General features: G+C 39.6%; 1 protein-coding gene across 1 annotated transcript; it reads right to left on the reverse strand.

Annotated features, from left to right (window-relative positions):
• Positions 1-17,284: 17,284 nt before the first annotated feature.
• Positions 17,285-23,057, reverse strand: LOC105387939 (pupal cuticle protein). The gene is made up of 3 exons (XM_011558754.3): positions 22,921-23,057; positions 18,053-18,281; positions 17,285-17,854 (listed from the first exon to the last, which is right to left on the reverse strand). The coding sequence occupies exons 1-3, from the start codon at positions 22,930-22,932 to the stop codon at positions 17,478-17,480; spliced, it is 618 nt and encodes a 205-aa protein (XP_011557056.1). The 5' UTR covers positions 22,933-23,057; the 3' UTR covers positions 17,285-17,477.
• Positions 23,058-25,077: the final 2,020 nt, after the last annotated feature.

Here is a 25,077-nt window from a genome sequence, read left to right on the forward strand (position 1 = left end):
TCGTAAATGTTATTAATTACGAGAAATCAGACAGAATCTACAAACTGTTACTTTTGTCCCCGGTCTCCCCTATTGAATAAATGTAACATTATGAGTACTTAATAAGTTATTAGTAGTTTAATCTTCCTAAGAATAACATTTAATTGCTTAAGTCCTATTAAACTACTTTGGTGTATAAAAGTATGATTTCTGAGCACGCTAAAGAATTCAACACACAACCTCTTAAATATAGTAGAGAGGTTCTGGGTTGAATTCTTTAGTGTCACTGGTAAAATGGTACCAAAAATATTCTACGATGATTTGCTAAATGCTTTTTGATGGAGTCCGATTTAAATAAGAACGTATTTATTAGTTTTTAACGAGCTGTAGAGGCAGCAGTTTGAGCCCGTTACATAAAATGTTGGCAGGTAGCTAATAAGCGTAATACAACGCTACCTTTGCAACGGGTAAATGGCTGATTTGATAAAGTTACATAATATATAAGTAAAGCAGTAAGTACATTCATTCATGTGTAATTACATTTATAGATATTGATAAAAAATATATTATATAGTATATATTATAGTTTATTATTATATTATTTCTATTTGTGTATTCTATTTATACAAGTATATATTTATAGTTTTTTATTATATTATTTCTATTTATGTATTCTATTTATTGTTAGGTACAATAATTATTGAGTGGCATTGCAATTTCTTTCTTTTTTTTCTCTTTTTTTTTGCACACCTTTAACATTATTTCTCCTGTACTTCCTGTGGGTTGACTGGTAGAAAATGCTTTTAGCATTAAGTCCACCCTTTGTACACTTATTTATATATTTGTGCAATAAAGGATTAAATAAATAAATAAATAAATAAAACACACACACAAAATACATAGCAATTTTTAATTTGAATTAAATACCTGCAATTTGCGTCCTTATCGCTAAGAACAATCTCTTCCAGGCAACCTTTGGGCGAATCTGAAGACTGAAGTGAATGATTTAGGCCCGGTTTTTTGATCCGTGGTCATCTTTAACCATTAGTGAAGTAACGTGTCAAGCATGACAGCAGCATACGAATTTTGTTGGTTTTTTACCAATGGTTGAGTTAACTAGGGATCAAAAAACTGGCCCTTACTCAAATAAGAACCTTACCCTTACACACCAACAACAATTTGAGAGTAAACAGGCTTTCTGCGAGTGCGAATCGCCGGTACCGTTATAACACCGTGACTCGAATCCAACAAGCATTCGTGGAAACGAATCGATTCAGAGGGGTCACTCTATATGTCGAAAAACTAATCCCCAAATTCATAGAGCTTTTTGACACTTTATAAACTGCGACAATTTCGACGGCTGCTATCTGCTCCTCTGTCTGGTGTATGTTCTGTAGTGGGTCTTCTCATTATGTCCTCGTATGAGGACACGGGGTCTCTAGAGGAAATTGGTTTAAAAATGACGTTGTGATAAACGAATTTCAACTTATTGATTAACGTAAAGGATCGTAATTCGTGTATTTCCCAGACAAATTTAAACTTGTTGTAAATTTAGAATACGGTCTATGAATTTGAGGGTAAGTTTCTGAGCGCTGCTGCGGCCCCGCGCGAGCTGTGACTCTATTTTGTATTAAACGTGCCCTTTACACGACAATTCTCGATAGTTAGATTATTCGTCAGTACTATAGATAGAATAACCTTCCACAATCGTCAACGAGAATTCACAACACAATCAATTCGATTCTGTCCCGTCACCGTCATGTTGGTGCTGTGTGATCGGACTTTTGTGTTCGATTGTTCCATTTTCAATTTGTTCAAATTGCGACGATTCCTGATTCCTGACTGAAGACAGTATCGGAGTTGGATGCACATACAGTCCATATTGTAATTATAAAGTAATGAAAATAAAGAAATTCAAAGATTCTTTTTAATTTTTATTTATTTAGCTACTTAAAGTTACAAGTTCACAAACACATGTTAAAAATAAAATTCAGAGTGATAATCTCTTCTTAACAAATCGCTTACAGTGATAAATCTATTAAATACCAGCTAAAATAATTTGTTAGAATCCATTTCCGTTTTTATGACTTTTGATGGACTGTACAGTGTACACAATACGCGCAGTTCCATTAAGTACATTTGCCTCCTCTAAGAAGGTCTTATCCATAAAAAACTAAAACATTAATAACCTAGTTAATTATACTGAAACAACAATGCAATATTTTTCAGCGAGAGCATTCACTTTGGAAACGGTGGTTCTAGGCGAGATCTAGCACATCTAGATGTGTGAACCCAGCGACCCGCAGAATGAAGGGAAATGGTCGTTAAGCTAAAGAAAAAGAAGGCAGTTTAGACCTGGGGTATGCACAAAGACTCCATTCGATACAGCCAGGCGCAGGTACTTATACCCCCACAGATAATAAAATAGAATCTTACCCTCAAATTCATAGACTGTATTGTAAATTCCAACCCGCACTTGGCCAGCGTGTCCACCAACCCGCACTTGGCCAGCGTGGTGGACTAGGCCTAAACCCTTCCTTCATTGGAAGGAGACCCGTGCCCCAGCAGTGGGGACGTAATGGGTCGTGATGATTGTAAATTTACCACAAGGTTAAAATTTACTATGAAACACACGAGTGCGACACGAGAGTTGAACACTCTTTACGTAACTCAAAGTTGAAATTCGATTGCCAGAATGTCAATTTTAAGCCTATTTTATAGTGTTAAAAACCTCTATGAATTTGGGGGTAAGTATAGAGCATCCACGTATTCACACTAACGCCCAAAACGCAAAAGCCTGCCCAATGGTGCGAGAAATTGCATAGGTACTTAACTGTCTTAAGAATCTATTCAAAATCAAGAATGTGGGGGGAGTATAGGTGGGGGTGACTGACCGATAGACCTGCCCGCGGTCAGTGACCCGGTGAGGTAACCACTGTTATACTACATCATGTAATATGAACTTGACATTCACTCGGGCACAGTGCAAGAAAGTTTACTTTATGCAGTGAATACGCTTTAGTTTTTATTAAATTCGAAAGACCCTTCAATGTCAGGGTGTGAAGGTCATGCTTCTACCTGAAGAATGAAACCACATCACCGGTAAGTTACCTTTTTTATCGTCTTCTCAATTGCTCATACGAAGTTGCTACCTACCTTACCTACCTCCATACTATGAATTTTGTATAAGAAACACTTACTAAGATTTATTATTATGTTCTATTCCATTCTATTCAGAGAGGGGGGGTGAAAGCACCTGTACGTGACTCTCTCGAGTGGAACCTTTCTACATATTATCTAGGTTTTTATCTTTTTTTATTGCAGTTTGTACTATGCGTGTGCGCCTTGCTGTAACATCCGTCACTATGCGCTACAGGCACTGTGCCTCGAGTTCTCTTGTGGTGGTTAAATCAGGTTACTTGCTAATTACCAAGCTTGTGACGGATCTTGAATGTCTATATGTAGTGTTCTAAAATCTATCCAGTTCTGTTATCCTAACTAATATTATAAATGCGAAAGTAACTGTGTCTGTCTGTCTGTAACTCTTTCACGCCAAAACTACTGAACGGATTTCAATGAAATTTGGAATAGGTACTTACATATGGTCTTGACCCTGAAAAAAAACGTAGGCTACTTTTTATCCCGGAATTCCCACGGAAAAACTTTTTAAGGCGAAGCGAAGCTTGCGGGAACAGCTACTAAGTTATAAGTAAAAACGACTTAAACTAATGTTAGTGAGTGTGAGTGTACCTACGTCGAATGGCTTTTATTCTTATGACCAAAAATACCTGTGCATTTTAAAAATGAAATACCGATTGATAATGGATTTTTAACGGATTTGTCCTGAAATAAATATAATAGATCTGTTAAATACGGTATTTAACAATTAGTTAGGATTCACTTCCGTTTTCAGGAATTTATAGATTTACTGTAAGTAAATTAAATATAATGTGTCAAAATTTAAAAAAAATTCTAAGTTTATAGGTAATTACTAAGTACCTATCTAGATTTTTTATTTTATCAAACTTCATACCTAAATCAGTCAGGTTTTTGTTTGTATGGGATTACCTAACAGCTTTAACACACTGTCAGATCGTGACTACAGTTGACTTCACTTAGCTTTAGGGGAAAAACCGTTTTATTTGTGTATTCAAATAATGTCTTGTGTATTTGCTGTGCTTTTTAAAGCTCAGCAAGATTAACTGCCAGTTCCACAACTGAGAACGTCAATTTAAGTTAGAACTTACCTACAGTTCGTTATAACTTCATAAAAATAAAGAGCGATTTTACATTATTTATATATTTTCACTTCACTATTTACTTATAGCTCATGTAAAAAATGAAATACAAATTGAGATTGTCTTTTTTACAGATTTGTGCTAAAACAAATGTAGGTATGCATAATCACTACATGGAATAAAAACAATTAGTTAGCATTATAATTTCCGTATTGCACTGTAAGTTTATCTCATAAGTAGGTAGAATGTTTAATTTTTTTTAATCTAAAATATAATTACTTAAGTACTTTACTTTTTACTTTATCTTTTACTTTATGTAGGTACCTTACCTAGGTAATGTTGGTGATAGTCATAGACATATTTTCACTCATGTTATTATTAATAGCAACTCGGTCAATGAAAAGGGGAAAAAAATTTAGGTACCCGTTACCCGCATGTTAATTCTAGGTCGTGTATTATTAAGGTCTAGGCTAGGACATCTATAGGGGGGCTTGTCGCTCACGTCCGTAGGTACAAACCCTAGTTACCCTACACGTGTCCCCTGGGTGGTGCTAACGAGTGACAACGCCGAATGTCGGGCGGCGGTAAATCGACCCGACCTCCTCTCCTAGCAGAGGCGGCGATCTCCCGCCGTAAAAAAGGAGAATCACCAACACGCCTGCCAAGCGCGGTGATTATGGCAAATACACCTCCTGATGGAAAAAACAAAGCCCCGGCCCCCAGTCCCCGGCAGCCCCGCTATCCCGGACTCCGGTAGCGGTCACGGTAACGGCGGGGCAGGGGGTGCGAAGAATCTCCGGCAGAGAGTCGGCTACCAGCCCAACCGACCCTTGCACCTGGCAACATATAACGCACGGACACTGAGGGAAGACGTGAAGATAGAGGAGCTGGAAGAGGAAATCAGCAAGTTAAAATGGGACATTATAGGGTTATCCGAAGTCCGACGAGAGGGAGAGGATACGGAAATTCTCCAGTCCGGAAACTTGCTGTACCACCGGGAGGGCGACCAACTGTCCCAAGGGGGTGTCGGGTTCATCGTCAACAAGTCCCTCGTCAACAACATCGTTGAAATCGGAAGTGTGTCGACACGGGTTGCGTACCTCATCCTGAGAATATCTAAACGATACTCAATGAAGGTCATACAGGTTTACGCACCCACATCTAAGCACACCGATGATGAGGTCGAACTTGCGTATGAAGACGTATCGTCTGCCCTGCGTAAGCTCACTACTCATTTCACGGTGGTGATGGGAGACTTTAACGCGAAACTCGGAAAACAAGAAGGCGGCGAGACGAAAGTGGGGTCACATGGATTTGGAGTCCGGAACCATCGTGGGCAAATGCTGGCTGACTTCTTGGAGAAGGAGGGCCTCTATATGATGAACTCCTTCTACAAGAAGAAGCCACAAAGGAAGTGGACGTGGATTAGCCCCGATGGGAAGACTAAAAACGAGATCGACTTCATATTGACGGATAAGAAGCACATATTCAATGATGTCTCAGTGATCAGTAGGGTTAAGACCGGCAGCGATCACCGACTCGTAAGAGGCACTTTGAATATAAACTGCAAAATAGAACGCTCCCGTCTAATGAAGTCCACGCTCCGTCCTACTCCTGCTCAAATCCAGGATCCCGAAAGCTTTCAGTCTGAGCTTTGCGACCGCCTGATATGTTTAGAGAATTGCGTTACAGTTGACGATTTAAATAATAGGTTTGTGGAAACTGTCCGAGAGGTAGGATCGAAATATTTTTCGTCCCGAACCAACCGAGGACCTCAAAAACTCTCAGATGGGACTCTGAGTCTCATAAGAGAACGGAGAGAAATGAGGTTGCAGTCTTCAGTTGATATGGTCGAATACAGACGTCTAAACAGACAGATCGCCAAAGCAAGACGTTGCGATATGAGACGCTACAATTGCAAGCGCATTCAAGACGCAATAGAGCAAAACAAGGGCTCCAAAGTCTTTGCTAGAGATCGACCTGTTCGGCAGACTCTGTTGACCCAACTGAAGACCGACACTGGCAACACCGTTTCATCAGTGCCCGAAATTCTGGGAGAAATTGAGAGATTCTACGGACAGTTATACACCACAACACAAAACCCTATTACCAGCGGTGCTCACGACAGCCGAGCGCCACTCACCCGACACTATACCGAAGATATTCCGGACGTCAGTCTAGACGAGATTAGTATAGCTCTCAAACAGCTAAAAAACAACAAAGCTCCGGGAGATGATGGAATAACGACAGAACTTCTGAAAGCCGGCGGTAGACCGATTTTAATAGCACTTCGGAGGCTGTTTAATTCCGTCATACTCGAAGGCACAAGCCCGGAGGCATGGAGCAGAAGTGTAGTGACTTTGTTCTTCAAGAAAGGCAACAAAGCCCTATTGAAGAATTATAGACCCATTGCACTTCTGAGCCATGTGTACAAGCTGTTTTCGAGAGTTATTACGAATCGTCTCGAGCAAAGACTCGACGACTTCCAGCCACCCGAACAAGCCGGGTTCCGAAAAGGCTATAGTACCATAGATCATATACACACGCTTCGGCAGGTTATACAGAAGACCGAGGAGTATAATCTACCTTTATGTCTAGCGTTTGTGGACTATGAGAAAGCCTTTGATTCTATTGAGCTCTGGGCGATGCTTCAATCCCTTCAGCGGTGCCATATAGACTATCGCTATATCGAGGTGTTGAGATGTATGTACAATGCTGCCACAATGTCAGTTCGATTACACGAACATAGCACAAAACCGATCCAGTTGCAAAGGGGCGTGAGACAGGGAGATGTTATTTCTCCGAAACTGTTCACCTGTGCACTGGAAGATGTTTTTAAGCTTGTAGAGTGGAAAAGACTGGGCATTAACGTCAATGGCGAATATATCTCTCATCTACGATTTGCTGATGACATAGTTATTATGGCGGAAACGCTGGAGGAGTTAGGCGAAATGCTCACAGACCTCAATGATGCCTCTAAACAAGTTGGGCTGAAAATGAACATGGACAAGACAAAGGTCATGTCGAACGAACATGTTTCATCATCGCCCGTAACTGTAGGAGGTGTCACCATCGAAGTTGTCGATCAGTATCCCTACCTAGGACAAGTGATCCGATTAGGTAAATCCAACTTCGATAAAGAGGTAGCTCGTAGAATCCAACTCGGATGGGCAGCGTTCGGGAAATTACGACACATCTTCACTGAAAACATACCTCAGTGTCTGAAAACAAAAGTTTTCAATCAGTGCGTGTTGCCAGTGATGACTTACGGAGCCGAGACGTGGTGCTTCACCAAAGGGCTTATCCACAAGCTCAGAGTTGCTCAGCGTGCTATGGAAAGGGCTATGTTAGGCGTGTCCCTGCGAGATAGGATTCGTAATGAAGAAATCCGCAGGAGAACTAAAGTTACCGACATAGCCAAAAGGATCAGCACGCTGAAGTGGCAATGGGCTGGCCACGTAGCCCGCAGAGCCGACGACCGCTGGAGTAGAAAGGTTCTGGAGTGGAGACCCCGTGTCGGCAAACGGCGTGTCGGTCGCCCCCCAACCCGTTGGTCTGATGATCTGCGGAAGGTAGCGGGAAGCCGCTGGATGCAGATGGCGGGTGACCGTTTGGGGTGGCGATCGTTAGGAGAGGCCTATGTCCAACAGTGGACTACAGAAGGCTGAGAGAGAGAGAGAGAGGACATCTATTGTACCTATCCACTTATTACTTACCTACATCAGATATAAGTACTTTAATATTGTTCTGGGGTTAAATTAATGTACACTTTTAAGTATCGAATGGGTTGTATTGACCAAGGCTCATTCTCGCCTTTAAAATACACTCACGGGCAATGAAAAAGTTCAACTCATAAAATCTCGGTATTTTATGAACTACTAGCAGTTCCCGCGAGCTTCGCTTCGCCTTAAAAAGTTTTCCCGTGGGAATTCCGGGATAAAAAGTAGCCTATGTTCTTTCCCAGTGTCTATACCATATGTATACCAAATTTCATTCAAATCCGTTCAGTAGTTTTGGCGTGAAAGAGTAACAGACAGACAGACAGACAGACAGACAGACACAGTTACTTTCGCATTTATAATATTAGTTAGGATTAACCAAAATTTTATCAAACTTTTCATTAAATCACTTGACCGTCACTGGAAGCTTTATTAATGAGAGAGCATTTCCGTTTCCGTCGAAGACTATCCAGTAACCTTCCTCTTTGTGTGTCAATTCCGGTGCTCAGTGGCGCCACCTGGCGGTCGTGCGGTGCAACTTTACTTCGTAAGTTGCTCACCGCGCCCTTCCCTCATTGGCGTTTTAAACTCCGTCGAGGCAACATCGTGCGCAGCAGACTGTCTCTGCGACCGTTTAAATATTAAATTTAAAAAATATATTTTAAATTCAGTGTTGAAAAAGTTAGAACAAAATTTAAAAGTGTAAGTGTAGCACCTACATGTAAGTAACCTTTTAATATTTTTTAAACAACTGGCTTTTAAATTTACATAATCTATACGGCACAAGATCATTTAATTTAACGGTTTCCCGTTCGGATCTTGTTATTAGTGTATATTAGACCAGTTAAAAGATATTTTAATTTTGTTTTTCGTTAAAATCATCCTACCCTCATGTTTGAGGTAAAAGTTTAGTTAAGATTAGTTGTGTACCGGTGTTATTATTGCAGTAGTACCTAATATGGAGCCTGTGCCGGGCCCGAGTCATGGGTCGGTCCCTGTGCCAGACCGGGACGGAGGCACCCCCCCGCGCCGCCGCCGCCGCCGTCGCCGCGTCAGCAGCAGCAGCAGCTCCAGCAGCTGCTCGTCCAGCTCCAGCGACACGTGCTCGTCTGCGAAACGCAGCAAGCGCTCCCGCCGGCACCGCCGTAAGAAGAGTAAGCACGAGAGTCGTACTGATCAAAGGATGGATCAGCTGTTCAAGGAACTGGGTGAGCTTCGCAAATATATTACTCCTTCTGGCAATACCGACTTGCCGTGTGACGGCATGCAGGACAATGACGCAACATCAGTATGCTCTGGAGTTAGCGGGCATCTTTATGATAGCGTTGCAGGTTCACAAGACCTCGACCAACGAGAGGAAAGTCCTAAACTGACGAAAGATTTCACTTTTAGTCTGGAAACTAAATTAAAAGAACCTTCCATTCCAAAAACACCTGACGTTTTTCTAAAGATGCTTTCTGATGTCCAGCGCCTTGGTAGCACTGCTTGGTCAGAGGTTAGGTACGCCGACACGCAGAAGACTTATAATCATACTCCAGGCTTCATAGACCTCGAAACAAACGAGGAGGTGAAAATGTATGATACCTTGCGTAATCAAGCAAATACAGAGAAGGCCTATGCTGCCATCACTTACTGCGTACTAAAGCAAAAAGAGGCATTACAAGAAAACTTACGTAATATTTTAACCTGGGCAAAAGATAATGATGGTATAACGTTCGATACTCTAAATAATAAGATTGATGAGTTGTTCCAAAGTGGCAGTTTCCATAAAATTACATCAGACTTATTACAATTAGTCTGCGGTCACCGGGCAGAAAGCATAGAGATGCGTCGAGACGCTATTACCACTCAGGTTCGGGACCCGTTAGTCAAAGCCACCCTTTCTAGGATACCACCGTCTTCCACATACTTGTTTGAGTCTGAATCTTTCACCGCTGCGTTAGAAAAGGCTGGTGGGGTCCGCAAGGCATTCTGGCCACCGAGGTCAGAACAACAAGCCCAAAAATCAAGTCAGGGTAACAGCCGCCCCTCGCGGGGGCAGGCGACCCGGAGACAAGCAGTTCCATCGCGTGGAGCTCATGGCTTTCAAGAGCCACATTATGTGTCTGGGCCATCTTACAACCCACCCTCGCGGGGTGGATACAAATCTAGTGCCCCCACGCAAAGAACTCAACAACTAAGGGTCGATAATAGCTCATATTCAAGAGCGCCCTTTCAAAATCGAGGCTCGCGGCCCGATAGTGGGAGTTCTAGGGGAAGACAGAGTACCCAAAGGGGAAACAAGACAAGACATAGGGGGTATAAACAATGACTCAGCTCCATTCCAAGCAGGTCAGTTAGCACAATACCAAAATCAGTGGCAACTAATGGGAGCACCAACGATTATTTTGAAATTGATCCAGGGGTATCGCATACCGTTTTGGCAAAAGCCTCCGTTAATTTTTCCAAATGTAAACAAAGGTCCATTTCACACACCTGTCTCGAACGAAATGTCTGCAGTCGTGGAAAAAATGAAATCGCAGGGCATTTTAAAAATAGCTCAACCGTCCCCAAGTTTCATATCCCCCATGTTTCTGGTACCGAAGGCGGACGGATCAGCCCGCCCCATTTTCAATCTCAAAGCTCTGAATTACTACGTCATGACAGAACCCTTTCATTTGATAAACATGTATCGCGTCCCAGACTTTCTACAACCCCAAGACTGGCTTTGCAAGATCGACCTTTCCCAAGCATACTTCCATCTGAAAGTCACGAAGTCACAGAGGCGCTTTCTTCGCCTAATATACAATCAAGAACTGTTAGAGATGACCTCCTTACCGTTCGGTCTGAGCACGGCTCCCAAAACTTTTTCAATCCTATCAAACTGGGTCGCCCAAATGTTGCGAGACAAGTGGAACGTCAGGATATTAGTATTCCTGGACGACTATTTGATCGTACATCAGGATATAGATATACTTCAGGAACATGTTCGACTAACAGTACATACATTACAGACGTTAGGATGGGTAATAAATTTCGAGAAGTCAGTTCTCCAGCCTCAAAAGAGTATAATATACCTAGGTATTCTATGGGCACCTTGGGAAAATCACAAATCGTTGCCACAGGAAAAGATTGTTTCCATGAGACAAAAGATCAGTCGTGTTCTCGATCAAGACACAGTAAACATAAAAGACGTCCAGAAAATAGTGGGGTTACTGAACTTCGCCAGTTTTGTCGTACCACGGGGTCGTCTAAATCATCGACACTTAATAATGTTCCTAAATACCATACCGCCCAACTCGACAAAAACTTACACACTAACTGTAGATGTCATCGCAGAACTAAAGTGGTGGATACAGAATTGCCAAATGTCGTCTCTATTGCATCAACCACCTCCGGTAAACTTCCTGACCACGGATGCCTCGGACGAGGCCTGGGGCGCCCAACTAAACCACCTAGCCCTATCGGGAACTTGGTCTCTTCAGGACCAAAAGTTGCACTGCAACCAAAAAGAGATGCTTGCAATTCTGTATGCCCTTCAGAGTCAAGCCCACACAATTTCCGGCAGGTCGTTATTAATTCAATGCGACAACAAAACCGCAGTCGCTCATTTTAAGAAAGAGGGAGGCACCAAATCACCACCTCTAATGGAATTGACTTATCAAATCCTGAGCTTGCTAGACCATTACCAGATAGTGTTCAGCATACACTATCTACCAGGCAGATACAACAGCAATGCCGACAGTCTGTCGCGACACAAACTACCCCCGGAGTGGCATCTTTTGCCAGCGTGTATGCAGACCATATTTTCAAAATGGGGAACTCCAGTGATCGACCTGTTCGCCTCAGCCACCGCGCACGTAGTCTGCAATTATGCAACTCGAGATCTTACAGATCACCAAGCCCTTCTTCACGATGCGTTCAGCGTGACCTGGCATTACCAGCTTGCGTGGATTTTCCCACCACCGTTCTTGATCCCAAAAGTACTGATGCACCTGAATCACTCAACAGGAGTATACTTAATAGTTGCACCCCGGTGGGAGAAAGTGTTCTGGCGAGCAGATCTAAGAGCCAGAGCCCTATCTGCCCCAATGACTCTGAAGAACCTACAGAAACACCTAGTAGACACCTCGACAGGCCTCGCTCCCCCGCAAGTAGACGAGATTGTTCTAGAGGTGTGGAGATGTGGGGGTGGTCCCAGGCGATAGTCATGGAACACTGATCAAATATCACTTTTGAAGGACTCATGGCGGCAGTCAACTTTAAAAACTTACCAAATCGCTTGGAAGAGGTGGGTAACTTGGTGTAGTAGAAAACAGTTGGATGCAAAAAACCCTACAGGTTCAGAATTGGCACAGTTCTTATCCGATTTATATTTAGTTAATAGACTGTCTTACAATACAATTCTTTTGCATAAATCCGTGGTTTCCACCCTTTGCAATACCGAAATATCGAGTGTTTTAAGTTCGCATGTGTTAGTAAAACACGTGCTAAAATCAATTGCTCTAAAAAATCCGAAGGTAAATAATAAATCACCAATTTGGGACGTAAGCAAATTAATTTCCTTTATATCTAACTACGCAATTGACCAAAATAATACTTTTCAAGTATCCCGTCATACGGCTATACTCCTTTTGCTATGCTCCGGTAGGCGTATTCATGATTTAACGTTACTTGCAGTTGATTCATCATCATTATCATCATTATGTAAAATCGGATCAATTTGTAATATTTTGGCCACAATTTGGTTCAAAGACCGACAACAGTAACTATAGTCAGTCCGGCTGGAAGTTACTAGTCAACGAAAATAATTTAAATCTGAATCCCCCCTTTTGGATAGATAGGACTATCACGTTATTGCAGGAGCGACGTGAAGTATCAGGAACTGATAATCTTTTCATTACTGTAAGGGGGGTGGCAAAACCAGCTTCACGTACAGTGATCGCAGGATGGGTTAAAACTATATTTAAGGAAGCCGATATTGAAGCTAGCCCAGGAAGTGTTAGATCTGCAGTAGCTTCTAAGAGTTGGTTTGAAAATCAACATATTGATGATATTCTGGCTCGCGGTAACTGGAGGTCAGCCAATACTTTTAGGAAGTTTTACAGACGTGAAATAAGAATGAATTGTAATAATCAGTCTAGTAGTGTCACACGATTATTTAATCCTATTGATTCTTGATGTTAACTAATTGTTAATTTAAATAATGATTATAGTTCATTACTGTAGTTTAATTAATAAGTGTTCCTAACATAACACTATTTTATATCTAATCACAGGCCTTGTACCTACCTTGATTATATGATTCTTAAATAAAGAGAAAAATGCTAATAATACATTGTCTTTTAATATGTTTAGTCACATTGGCGATCTCAATTACAGAAGCAGTGGCGTCACCAGGCGATAACAAACAGGTCTCATTAATAAAGCTTCCAGTGACGGTCAAGTGATTTAATAGCAGCGTTTTACCTGAAATAAAACGCATATTAAAGTACTTACCTAACTGGAAGCTTTAAGTCATTTCTGCCTGGTGAATTCGAGCCAATAAGGGAAGGGCGCGGTGAGCAACTTACGAAGTAAAGTTGCACCGCACGACCGCCAGGTGGCGCCACTGAGCACCGGAATTGACACACAAAGAGGAAGGTTACTGGATAGTCTTCGACGGAAACGGAAATGCTCTCTCATTAATAAAGCTTCCAGTTAGGTAAGTACTTTAATATGCGTTTTATTTCAGGTAAAACGCTGCTATTTAAAATTTGAACAAAGATACTCTTTTTGTATAAAGTACTTCAATGTTGCAGAAGGCGTCATTAAGCTAGCCTTTTCCGTTCAGGAGTAATTTGGTGCTTTTCTCAGTGGTTATTTTACTTACCGCTTCAATTCAGAGTTCCAAACAGTCATTTTCCATTTAGACATAATAATATGAGAGGTTTTTGACGGTACGTTTCAATTTACCTAACTAATGCGTTCAATAGTTTGTGTTCGCGACAAAGCCTAGTTTCATAGAGAAAAAAAGTTTCGTAGCGCCTATAAAATAAGTAGAAGTTATTCCGCAGAACCTCCAACACACTCAGTGTCCTTGTGCAGGTCTAATAGTTTACAAATAGTATCCCTCACATTCATATACCGTATTGTAAATTTACAACAAGCTTAAAATTGACTTTTAATCACATACGAGTTGCCACTCTTTACGTCAGTCGTTCCGACTAGTGCCCCAGCAGTGGGCACGTGATGGGTCGCGTGATAGCAAAAAGTTGAAATTCGAATACTTATCTCAAAGTCAATTTAAATCCTATTTTAAAGAGTCAAAAAGCTAAAGCGAAAGCTCTATGAATTTAGGGGTAGCCCATATTTCTCTGACAAAGATTTATGATAGTTTTCGCTATCGTATTTGTAATACAAAATAATATAGTTAAAACACTTTTATACGTTTTGCTAACTACCACAGCCTGTATGGCTAGCCAGTAATTTTTCAGCGCCCTCATACTTAGTAATAGCAAAGTGTACAGAAAGAGTTCGGTTACATTGTTCTCTTCAGGTAACGTATCACGTTTTCCATTTTATAGTCCATCAGAAGCCGCGGCACGGGTCTCCTATCGACGTCGAAAAACTCGTAGGTATAATGCGCGTTCCACCATCCACAGCGCCGTATTTATAATGAGTTGCGATATAGTGACGTTTATCTACGTCGATTATGCATTGCATTCAACAATAAATAAATTTTAAATTCAAAAAATCTCTCAATATTTATTAGAGTAAAATTCGCCTGTTAATGGATATATCAAATGATACACGGTGTAACTTGGCTATCTCTGCTTATCGATTATTTATATATACAAAAGGCAAAAGTTAGTCTGGCTGGAGGGTCAATCTACACAACGAATGTTAAATAACTTTAATAAAGCAAAAATGCTACACTTTGTAATTATAATTACAGTAGGTATTTTATGAGTGTATTGGATTTCGGGAGGGATCACACATATTATGCAAAAAAGACAGCACATGCTCATAATATCCACCTAAGTATGGAGCGTTCACCTCGTTTTTTGAGGAACAATGCCCTTCTAAACTAAATTCCCTATACCTTACCTATATACGTAGGTGATCTGAAAAGTTTCCGACTTCAACGTGAAGATGGCAACACACATCAATTAAAGTCAGGGAATGTAATTGTGCATCTTTTGACAGCAACAATTCAAAGTTTTTAGCCGTTTTTAACGTCGTTGTCGTCGTTTGAGTGAGTCGATGTGAGTGGCCGCATTTGCAGAAAAAGAAAATTATGTTTCACCAAGACAACGCCCCGTCTCACACCTCAACGGTTGCCATGGCGAAAATCCATGAATTATGGTATGAACTGCTTGACCCCCACCTTACTCACCAGATCTAGCCCCAAGCGACCCCTCAACTAAAAAATACGCTCGGAGGACAAAGATTTTCGTCAAATGGGGAGGTAATCACCTTCGTGAACGATTATTTTTCAGAGAAAAATGCCGAGTACTATTTGTACGGATTAAAGAGATGGGAGCATCGCTAGGAGAAGTGTGTAGAGTTACAAGGAGACCACACACATAATATTGCCCTATGCAGAAAAATAAAAATAAATTTAAGGAAAAAAAACTTGTAGGTATCTATGTTAAGTCGGAAAACTCGGAAACTTTTCAGACCACCCTCGTATTTGTCTATGCCGAAGCTGGCATAATAAGTCCTGCATAGGTAGTGCGAGTTTTTACACCGATCGAGTAATAATGACGAATTAAACGTGAATTTTAGAGTTTCCAGTGGATTTTTGATCTACACTGCTCGATCCGATAAGACATCCTACAGCTGGCCCTCTGGGTTGTCCAGTATGCTTGTTCCTAGAGAAGATATCTGACAACTATGTATAAAAATATCTTGGAGCAAGTAATTAAATACCAAACTGAATGAATGCTCGTTGATTCAGAGCATAGAATAACGGGGAGTCGGGTGACCATTCATACTCAATAATTCAGAATGCCAGACTGTAATTTTGCATTTAGACGTCAAACACATGAGAGCTTATTATCTGACTAACTAACTTAACTTACTTAACTTAATACAATACCTAATATAATAATATGTACCTTCTTATTAGGCTAAGGGCGGATTCGACCAACGTCGAGTACCTTTTTACTCACGAGTAAACTACCAGTTACTCGAGAGTAAGCAGATTTTGCATTCTACCAAACCTGAAAGCAATATAAGTAGCTTATCCCAAGAATAAAATGTTATACCGCCAAAATTGACCGTGTAACGAGCTTATCCGAGAGTAATTTTGAAATGGCGGCAGCACATCAGCTGATTAGAAAACCGTCATAATGACATATAACAACCTGTCAAAACATAAACAAAAGTACGTTTAAAGGCAAAGTCTCCGAATAACAACAGCGAATAAAATATTAAAACATAAACAATTTCATACTTTTATAATCCATTCAAACTAAGTTGGCATGTCATTTCTATTGCATGCTTTGAAAACGCAGCTATTTTTATTTTAGTTGCAGTACAGTTTCGTTCCTCGTTCATTCAATTAATCATGGTATAACTTGGTAGAATGCAAATGTACTTATCCCAGATATTTACTCGCGGATAAATTTTATTCCGGTATAGTTATTCTCGTGTAACTTGATGTTTGGACGAATTCACCCTAAGAAAGTTTATACACAGGCTTTAAAAAAACATCGACGTAAAAAATATTCTGATATCTTTTTTTAAGATAATGTATTATGACATATAGCATAATAATAATGTGACTGTTTATGAAACGGACACCCTGTCCCCCTGCAGCTCTCGGAGGGAAGATATAGTGGAAATCTCAAAATTCCTAATATGATATGGATATGCTGTAAATAGCATGACTTCGTTTTTTTTTGCAATAACATCTTGAATTTTTACCACTCGCATGTTATGCTCTAAGACAACTTTCTGGTTATGCTATATTTTAAGATGTAATGGCAATCTGAATTTGAACACGAACATAACTACTATTCAGAGTGTAAACGATAGATGGGGTAGTCATGGTATTACCATAACTGTTATAGCTACGTAAGTATTTATTGGAATTTACTTGATATTTCAAATAAATGCATTTTTTTAAATGCCCAATCGATACATCTTGCTTACAGGGGTCAAGAGTCTCTGTGATTGAAAAATAATGAAAATTGTTGAGCTATTGTCCTTTGTTGATAGATAGTAGCCTACCATAGTGGAACTAGGGTCAATTTTTGTAATCAGTACTTCCATATTCAATGGATCTAGAAATTATGGAAAATAAGTTTAATTACCTAATGAGATTTGATAGGATGCTTTACAAAATGGGGAATTGAATAACTTAAAAAAATACAACAGACATAACTTTATAAACTTTTTTTATTCTTTCGTTTTAAAGTTCACTCTTCAAGAGGCTTGCTATACATACATTCGACAACTTTATACACGTAAACATTACATTATTTTTTTCGTTGTTTTCTCTTCGATTTTATATAAAAAACATAGTTCATGAGCAGTCTAGTAGGTGTAGAGCGTGAGGTCTAGAGGTAGAAGTTTAGTGCCACTGTCCGTGGTGGCCCCAGGGCTCCTCGGGGGCGGCGGCGGCGGCGTGGGCGGCGTGCGCGTACTGGGCGAGGTGAGCAGCTCTGGCGTGCTGGACCTCAGGGGTGTCCACGACGTACTGGCCGTCATGCGTGAGCTGGATGTGCGCCGGGGGGCCGGTCCACTTGCCGTAGCCGGCGGCGTAGTGCGCGGGGGCTCCGTAGTGCGCGGGCGCGGCGGGCGCGGCGTAGTGGGCGGGGGCCAGGGCGTGCGCGCCGTGGGCGGCGTGCTGCAGGGCGGCGAGGTGGGCGGCCTTCAGGTGGGCCACCTCGGGGGTGTCGATCACGCGCCCGTCGTGAGCCAGAGGAGCGGGGCCGTATTTGTGGAGACCTGGAATTGTGAGGAGGTTAGAATATTGGACTAATAGTAGTGTATTGCTTCCCCTTTTGGTCTGCTTCAACACACTTGATTGTCTCCATTTATCCTTGTGTTCCATGTTGCTGTAGCAATAGAGCGTTTAACATTGTCACCAAATATGTGGCCATAACCTTTACCTATCCAGCCAAATCACCAAAAACCTCTACTAACCAGCACCAGGCGCGCCGTAGTGTTCACCAGCGGCGTACGCGTGAGGGCCGGGGGCCCACGCCCCGTGGCCCGTGGAGGCCTGGGCCAGCGCCGCGAGGTGGGCCGCCTTGGCGTGGGCCACCTCCGGCGTGTCCAGCAGGAACTTGCCGTCGGGGCTGAGCTGGACGTGGGCGGGCGGGCCCGCGTAGTAGGATGCGTGCGCGAGGCACAGGGAAGCGGCCAGGATAATCTGTGGAGAGGGAGAAGGTTAGGCTGGAATTATAAGAGATCAGAAGGAGAGATTATAAGAAAAGGTTAGACCTAAAAGAGTTGGGTCCAAGCTCGGAGTGATAAAGGACTTGAAAAGGATCGTTGCTGTTGATAGCAAAACGTTAATTTTGTTGAATTCTACGTCTACTTTTAAATAAAATAAGATCGTTTTAGTTTCGTTGTTAAATAAGTAAACCAAAGTATGTTTAGGTAAGTACTTAAAAGATAATGCACTAGAATTTATGCTTAACTAATTACACCGACACTGGAAGGTAATTTCACTCGCAATAAATCATTAAATTCACTACAGCTCAATGCATGTGTAGGTAGATAGTTTCATAATAAAATAGAAATGCATTGACACCAAAATATTTAAACCAGGTTCACCTAATGGGTTTTTGACACGTTATTTGAGAAAGTATCCCTAATTAAGTAATTCGTGACAATAATACCAAATCGGCTAGAAGTTGGTAAGAAACGTCAATCATATACCTTAATAGAAAACGGAAACGTTTACTATTTCGTTTGCTTTTGTAAGAATTGGCTTGTTATGTTTGATATTGACCTCAGAAATTATTCGGAGCGAAACCGATTTCACGCGCTGTTCAAAAATCAATAGCTGTTGTTGACTAAACTTGTTGTTGCATAAATAAAAGTGCGTTCCATACAATCATCGTAGTCATTTGATCGTCATTAAAGTACTATGGAATTAAGACACACTGCCTTTAATGTGGCATGGTTGAATGGGCGCGGCCAGCACGTGGTTGCGATTACGGAACTCAACCTGCTTGCTCGAACTTGCTAATTATTTCGTTCAAATTTCGAACCCGCGCTATTACTCGGAACAATGATGTATGAACGGTGTTATTATATCGACAGCAATTTGAATTGATCTATTATGTCTGTGTTTGAGCAGTATTTATGCATTATAATTTTTTATATTGTAAATAAATAGTTACTAATATTATATTTAGCCAGGTCCATCGACAACTCAGGTCTACTAATCTGATCTAGGTACGAGCATTTTGTCATACATTTTGCTCCAAAAATGCGAGACAAAATACCTGATGAAACAGATTCGTTTAATTGCGATTACAATCTTGAGAACTGCAGTAATTTTTTGAATGAACTCGTAAAAAAAACTTGTAAAAATAAGGAATTTCACACAGCTTTATGTGTGATTAATGCCGGTTTGAGTGTCTTTTGAACTCGGACCTTGGTTATGTATGACCTATATTTTGCCCCAAGTTGAATGTCTGAATCAGTGAAAATAACATCGTGACGGATAAGATCAAAACACATCATACAACATTACAAAACTGACAGTATGCTGCAGTTACTTATCTGGGATCTAAAATACACTCAATTTACACGAAATAATATTGTCGAAATTCAACGGATTTGTTGTTACATTTTAGAAGCTGTACCTACAAGAAAATCTAGCACACTCTTGACTCATTCATAGTCATAGCAATCTGATGCGCTTGAACGAGAGCTAACTAAGTACTTATATCTATCAGAAAAGATGCGTTAATGAAGTTTAAAAAGTCAAGTAATTATCATACACTCACGGGCGATGAAAGAAGTTCCAGTTAGAAAAGCACCCTATTTCCTTGGTATCCAACGATATTTTATACGAACGTTTATATAGGCAAGGTAACCTATTGTAAATCTAAGTTGGTATCAGACGAAATCGTTTACTCCAGTAACTCGTTTCTAAGGCACGTCTAGACATAGCCTAGTTGAAGTTGTTTTATGAATAAGTCACTAATCCAGGAAGTCGCCACGTTTAAATTATACAAGTGAAATATAAACTGTAGCCTGTCCACCATTAATAAACCAAATAGACGTTAAATTTTAAACAGAAGTGGATTTTGTAAACCTTACCACTAACTAGCACCTAGGGTTGGTACAACCACTTTTAAAAAATAGCTGTTTATGTAAATAGGTTATTTATCACATAGGAGTTAAAGTACATTGTTGGATACAGTTTGCTTTGCTACACTAACCATAGAGGCAGTAGTAAGTATCACGCAACTGTTTCTAACAGATGACAGATTAAATTATGCTTTAGGAAAACCTTATAGGCTATTAAATAAACCGTATTTTATGAGTAAAACTATTGGAACAATTGGAGTAAATACTGTGTTAGGTAGCTCGACTTAATAAAAGCGGTAGAGTTCGGAACACTTTTCAGCATCAGCATTTTCAGATATTGACATTTGTATGTTTACTTATTTTATTTTTATTCTAACGGTGACGCAGCTTTTTTATTAGAATAATAGTTTACATACATCTTCAGATGTAAAATTTTGTAGCCATTTTTCATACTTCAGCAATGCCTTATTCAAGTCAACCAAGAATATCAGAAATTGAGTGTGCTAGTAACATCGTTTTTCTTTCAGTGTTATGATTATGATGAACCCGGTAGCGAGTCTTGCCGACTCAGTGGGTACCTGCCTTCCTGTGATTGTTCCATCGAGTGAAAAATAACTACTTTTCATGTCACATGGGGCTGTGTATAAGATATATAAATCAGCACATCAAAAATTGTATCGGTACTTTATCGGTCGCAAATTCATTATAGAAATACTTTTATGTTTCAATTATTTTCCAAATTTTAGTAGACCAATTTTATTCATATAATTTAAACGGTTTCAAATTACAAAATGGCGCTTAGGTATTTGTTACTAAAGATTTCATTCTTTATCAGACATTAATCTCATATTTTTCTAAGCGTAACAAATTAATGCGTTTTTAATTTAACCAGCGTAATCATTTACAATTCCCTATTGCCTTATGTAACTGGCTGTATGTAAGAAAGACTAGTGAAGATTTAGTTATAATGGCCGCCAGTTGAATCGCTATTTGTAACAATAGGAACCGATCGATACACATAACATGGCATCGCGCAATTCAATCTAATTGTCTACCAACTGTTTCGTGTAAACACCTCGTGCCATTTTATAAACAATTGCATTAGCCAATAACTAATGGTCAATACAATAATTGATAAAAGGTTCGGGCAGTATTTCGGTTTAGGCAAGCCATTGTTTGATCTGTATTGGGTGGATAAAATATGCTGAATTGTTTATTTTTATTGGATAGATTGGTAGGAAATTTTTCTGTTACTATTTACTATCAACGTTTGCCTTGTTTATGGTTGCCACTAGTTGCCAGTCGAAGGGCTATCTAGTGCTCTAGTTTTGAAAGTGCGCTGTATTTGAAGGGGCAGGGTCCGGAGACAAAGCCCGCGCTGATCGGTGGGCGTGGGTCTCATATCGGTTGCTTTTGCAACATAATGCTAAAGGTGCGTTTTGCAACGGATCGGAATTATCATTCTGCGAACTGGTGCACAACTAGTTGCAGGTGCAGTTGCGCAACAGAGGAAGCCGAAGCGGGGAAGTCTATGGTTGCGACAAGGTCACATTAAAATATCGATCGGTTATGAAAATTGGAAATTTTCGCGCGGATTTCTCCGTAGCGTTCCGAGTGGCACTTGAAGGACGTAGTTTTCTACGTATTTTTTTAAATTTGCGTGGTTTGTTGGAAAATAAGGTAGACACCCAAAATAGACTAACGAAATTATAAAATTACCTACATATACCGCGCAAGGTAGTTAATTATTGCCCAACGCTGCCGCACTGTATCAAATTACTTTATCTATAAATCAGCATTAATAACGAAGCAGCTCATTAGTACAATAATGCATAGAGCCACAACATTACGTAGCGAGTCATCGCTACGGTAGAGCGGACGTAGTTTTCTGCCCACTCGTCTTCGGAAGAAGCGATGCGCGCGCTTTTTACGCCCGCCCTACACGTCACTTTGACAGCTGCTATGGCGGGAAAATTGCTATAAAACTTTTTGCTTCAAAACTCTTTGTACCCAAGTTTTTCTTTTATTTTTTTAAAACATTGCGAAGCTTTTTTATGTGTTATATTTAGTAGTTCAGTTGTAAGTAATTTTAGTTCCGAATGTCTTTCGTAGATATGTAAATTTTCATAAGTGGGCGTGCATGAGTAACCGGATGCATGTATAAGTAATGTTTTACATTGTTACAAGCCTAAATCGGCCTTGACATGATATTTTGTGCACCTGATTTAGATTTTAGTGCTTTTTGTGATTGAAATCTGATGCATTTTTTGGATTACTTACATTTTTTTGGTGATTTTTGTTTAGCAGTGCTACAAATTATGAAGGAAATAGCTAAGCTTGTCTGAAATATTATATGATGTTAGTTTCTATTTAATATTTTATATACGTAATACGATTTGTATATTAAAAACTTTAAAAAAAACCAAGTTAATAATTAAAAGTGCTCAGTGCTAGTAAAACTGTAACATTCCAGTATATTGTACATTTTTAATTACCAACCTAAATTAAGCTGTTATCACGAAAGTAGATAGGAATTTCTCGCTAATTAAATTTAATGAAAATTCTAGAACTCGTGTTACAGGCTTACAGGTGTTTGCAATAATCCGGTACAATTTCTGGTTTAGTGACAACTTGAAATAAATTATTACCAAGCACGGAAACTCAAAATCCAGAACGAGCTTTTACTAGAAAATACTTAAGGGCGAAAAAAATATATAAAAAAATATATCAGGAGCACTTACCATAGACTTCATGATTAATATTTTTTTCTAAATGAGATCTCAAACGAACTGACTAAGCGCTGCTGGTTGTCCAGTACTCGCCTAGAGATTTTCGCCTAAGCGGTGTTCACTTCACAACAGCTCGACTTGGAATGCTGAAGTACCCACCAGCCCCCCCTTATATATGAATCGGGCGTCTGCACCCGCGCACAGTAATTGGAAACAATTATTCAGTACGCCAGTGCAATGCCAGCTTATAATTGTGAGATGCTCTCATTGGCTTGGCTTCCGACAGGATTTATTTGGGCACAAATATTAGAGCAGCTGCATTGTTGTATATTATTCTGGAAGTGGAGAAATGATAGACTTTAATATCAAGTTACTGTTTCGTTGAAAGTTTAAGTTGGTGTTTGTAAGGTGTAAAACTCTGTGAGATAAACTAGTTAGCTGAATTGCTTAGATTCTTTACTAAAACTTAGCTTAGGTTTTTGAGGATATTTCAAACATACCTACTTAGTTTAGTTGCATACCTTGATATAAATTGTGTATGTAAATCGCTTCATTTTCGAGTCTGAATTAATGCATGTATTGCCATAATGTTTAATAATTACTGTAATATATGTACGTATAGTATCGGTACTATCGGTAGTAAGTAGATATTGAAACTTTTAAAATCTATATATCGATGGTTATAGATTTATCTTAACAATAACGCACTGATATAAGTTTTTTTTAATATCTGTGTTGTAATAATTATAAGTGTAGTGATTATTTTAAACACGTACCATACCATAGTACTTTACATATAAAAAGCTGTAATTTGTTACCCATGGCGCCTTATGAAGAGGAAGTAAAAGACCTTAAATACTCCAGATAGCCGATTTAACTAAAAGGATATTAAAAAAACAGTATTTGAAGATAGATTTATTTTCTTTCAAGTATCATAGCAAATACAACCTCACTTACTTGTGTTTCCACCATAGAATCACAAGTACATACTCGTTATTCTATGGTTTCCACACAACATGGCTGTGTTGTTACTATGATGAATTAATTAAAAAGCTATACCAAACACTTACCTTAATGCACAAAAAAGTTCGCTAAGAAATACAAAAATAGCATTTCAACTCTATCTAACGATAATTCTTTGTCAGCGGTGTGTATTAACATCACTTGACCTATTTCTATAACTATAATCATAGATAAAATAAAATTAATTAAAACAGAACTAAGCATACTACATTTCTTTATAACTGCTATTAACATATTATATGTATGTAAAATATTTTGTTAAAAACAATGGCGCTAGGGTGTTGAAATAGAAATTACTTCATGAATCATTGTTATGATGAGAATCTAATGTGTAATGCTCCTCGTCAAGGTTCCGCTTTTAGGATTGAGCATAACTTAATTTAAGATTCGCATAGTAATCAAGTGTCTACGAGCTCTAACGATAATATAATAATACTTGAGCATTTGACGGATGATGCTGTCACTGCCAAGGATCGGGGAGCAATAGTAATGTCCTGCTGACCGATTTTCGACTTCCACTAGATCAGTCATCTGCGCAGGAGTGGATTATAGTGCCCAATTGTGTGCAGGTTATACTAGAGCAATGTCGGTGCCATCACTGCTTTACCAAATATGTATTCTGAGCTTCTAACTCATTTAGGTAGGTAGGTTTTATATTGCACTGGCTGGTTTTTGGAGATGGAAATATTTAAAAAGTTTGTTAAATAAAATAAAATCAACTCCTTGCTGTAAAAAATAAATAATATTTATGATGATACTGATTTATGGCTCATTCATCATATGACTCATCAATCTCATCTTTAATGATACTTATTTATTTGGTTTTCATTTTGTATTTCGGTACTTATCATGAGATAATTGTGTCCATCTGTAATAGATCGCAGATATAATGTTTACTGACATTACATATATTCTTTGATTGATACGCCTTTAAGGTACAGTTGAGGGGTTTACATAGGCAAAAAGTAAAACCAGATTTTTAAAAAGTCAAAAAAATAAATATTGCAAAAAAATACTGTTTTTTTTTCGATCGTGTCTATGAATTTTGCGGTCATACGATTGAACAATTTGGTGGCAATTTGATCAATTTAGTTTTAAATAAAATGTTGCAATACAAATTGTTTGGATTATGTACCTACCAACATT

Source organism: Plutella xylostella, chromosome 16 (genome assembly GCF_932276165.1).
Source record: "Plutella xylostella chromosome 16, ilPluXylo3.1, whole genome shotgun sequence".
NCBI classification, from domain to species: Eukaryota; Metazoa; Arthropoda; class Insecta; order Lepidoptera; family Plutellidae; genus Plutella; species Plutella xylostella.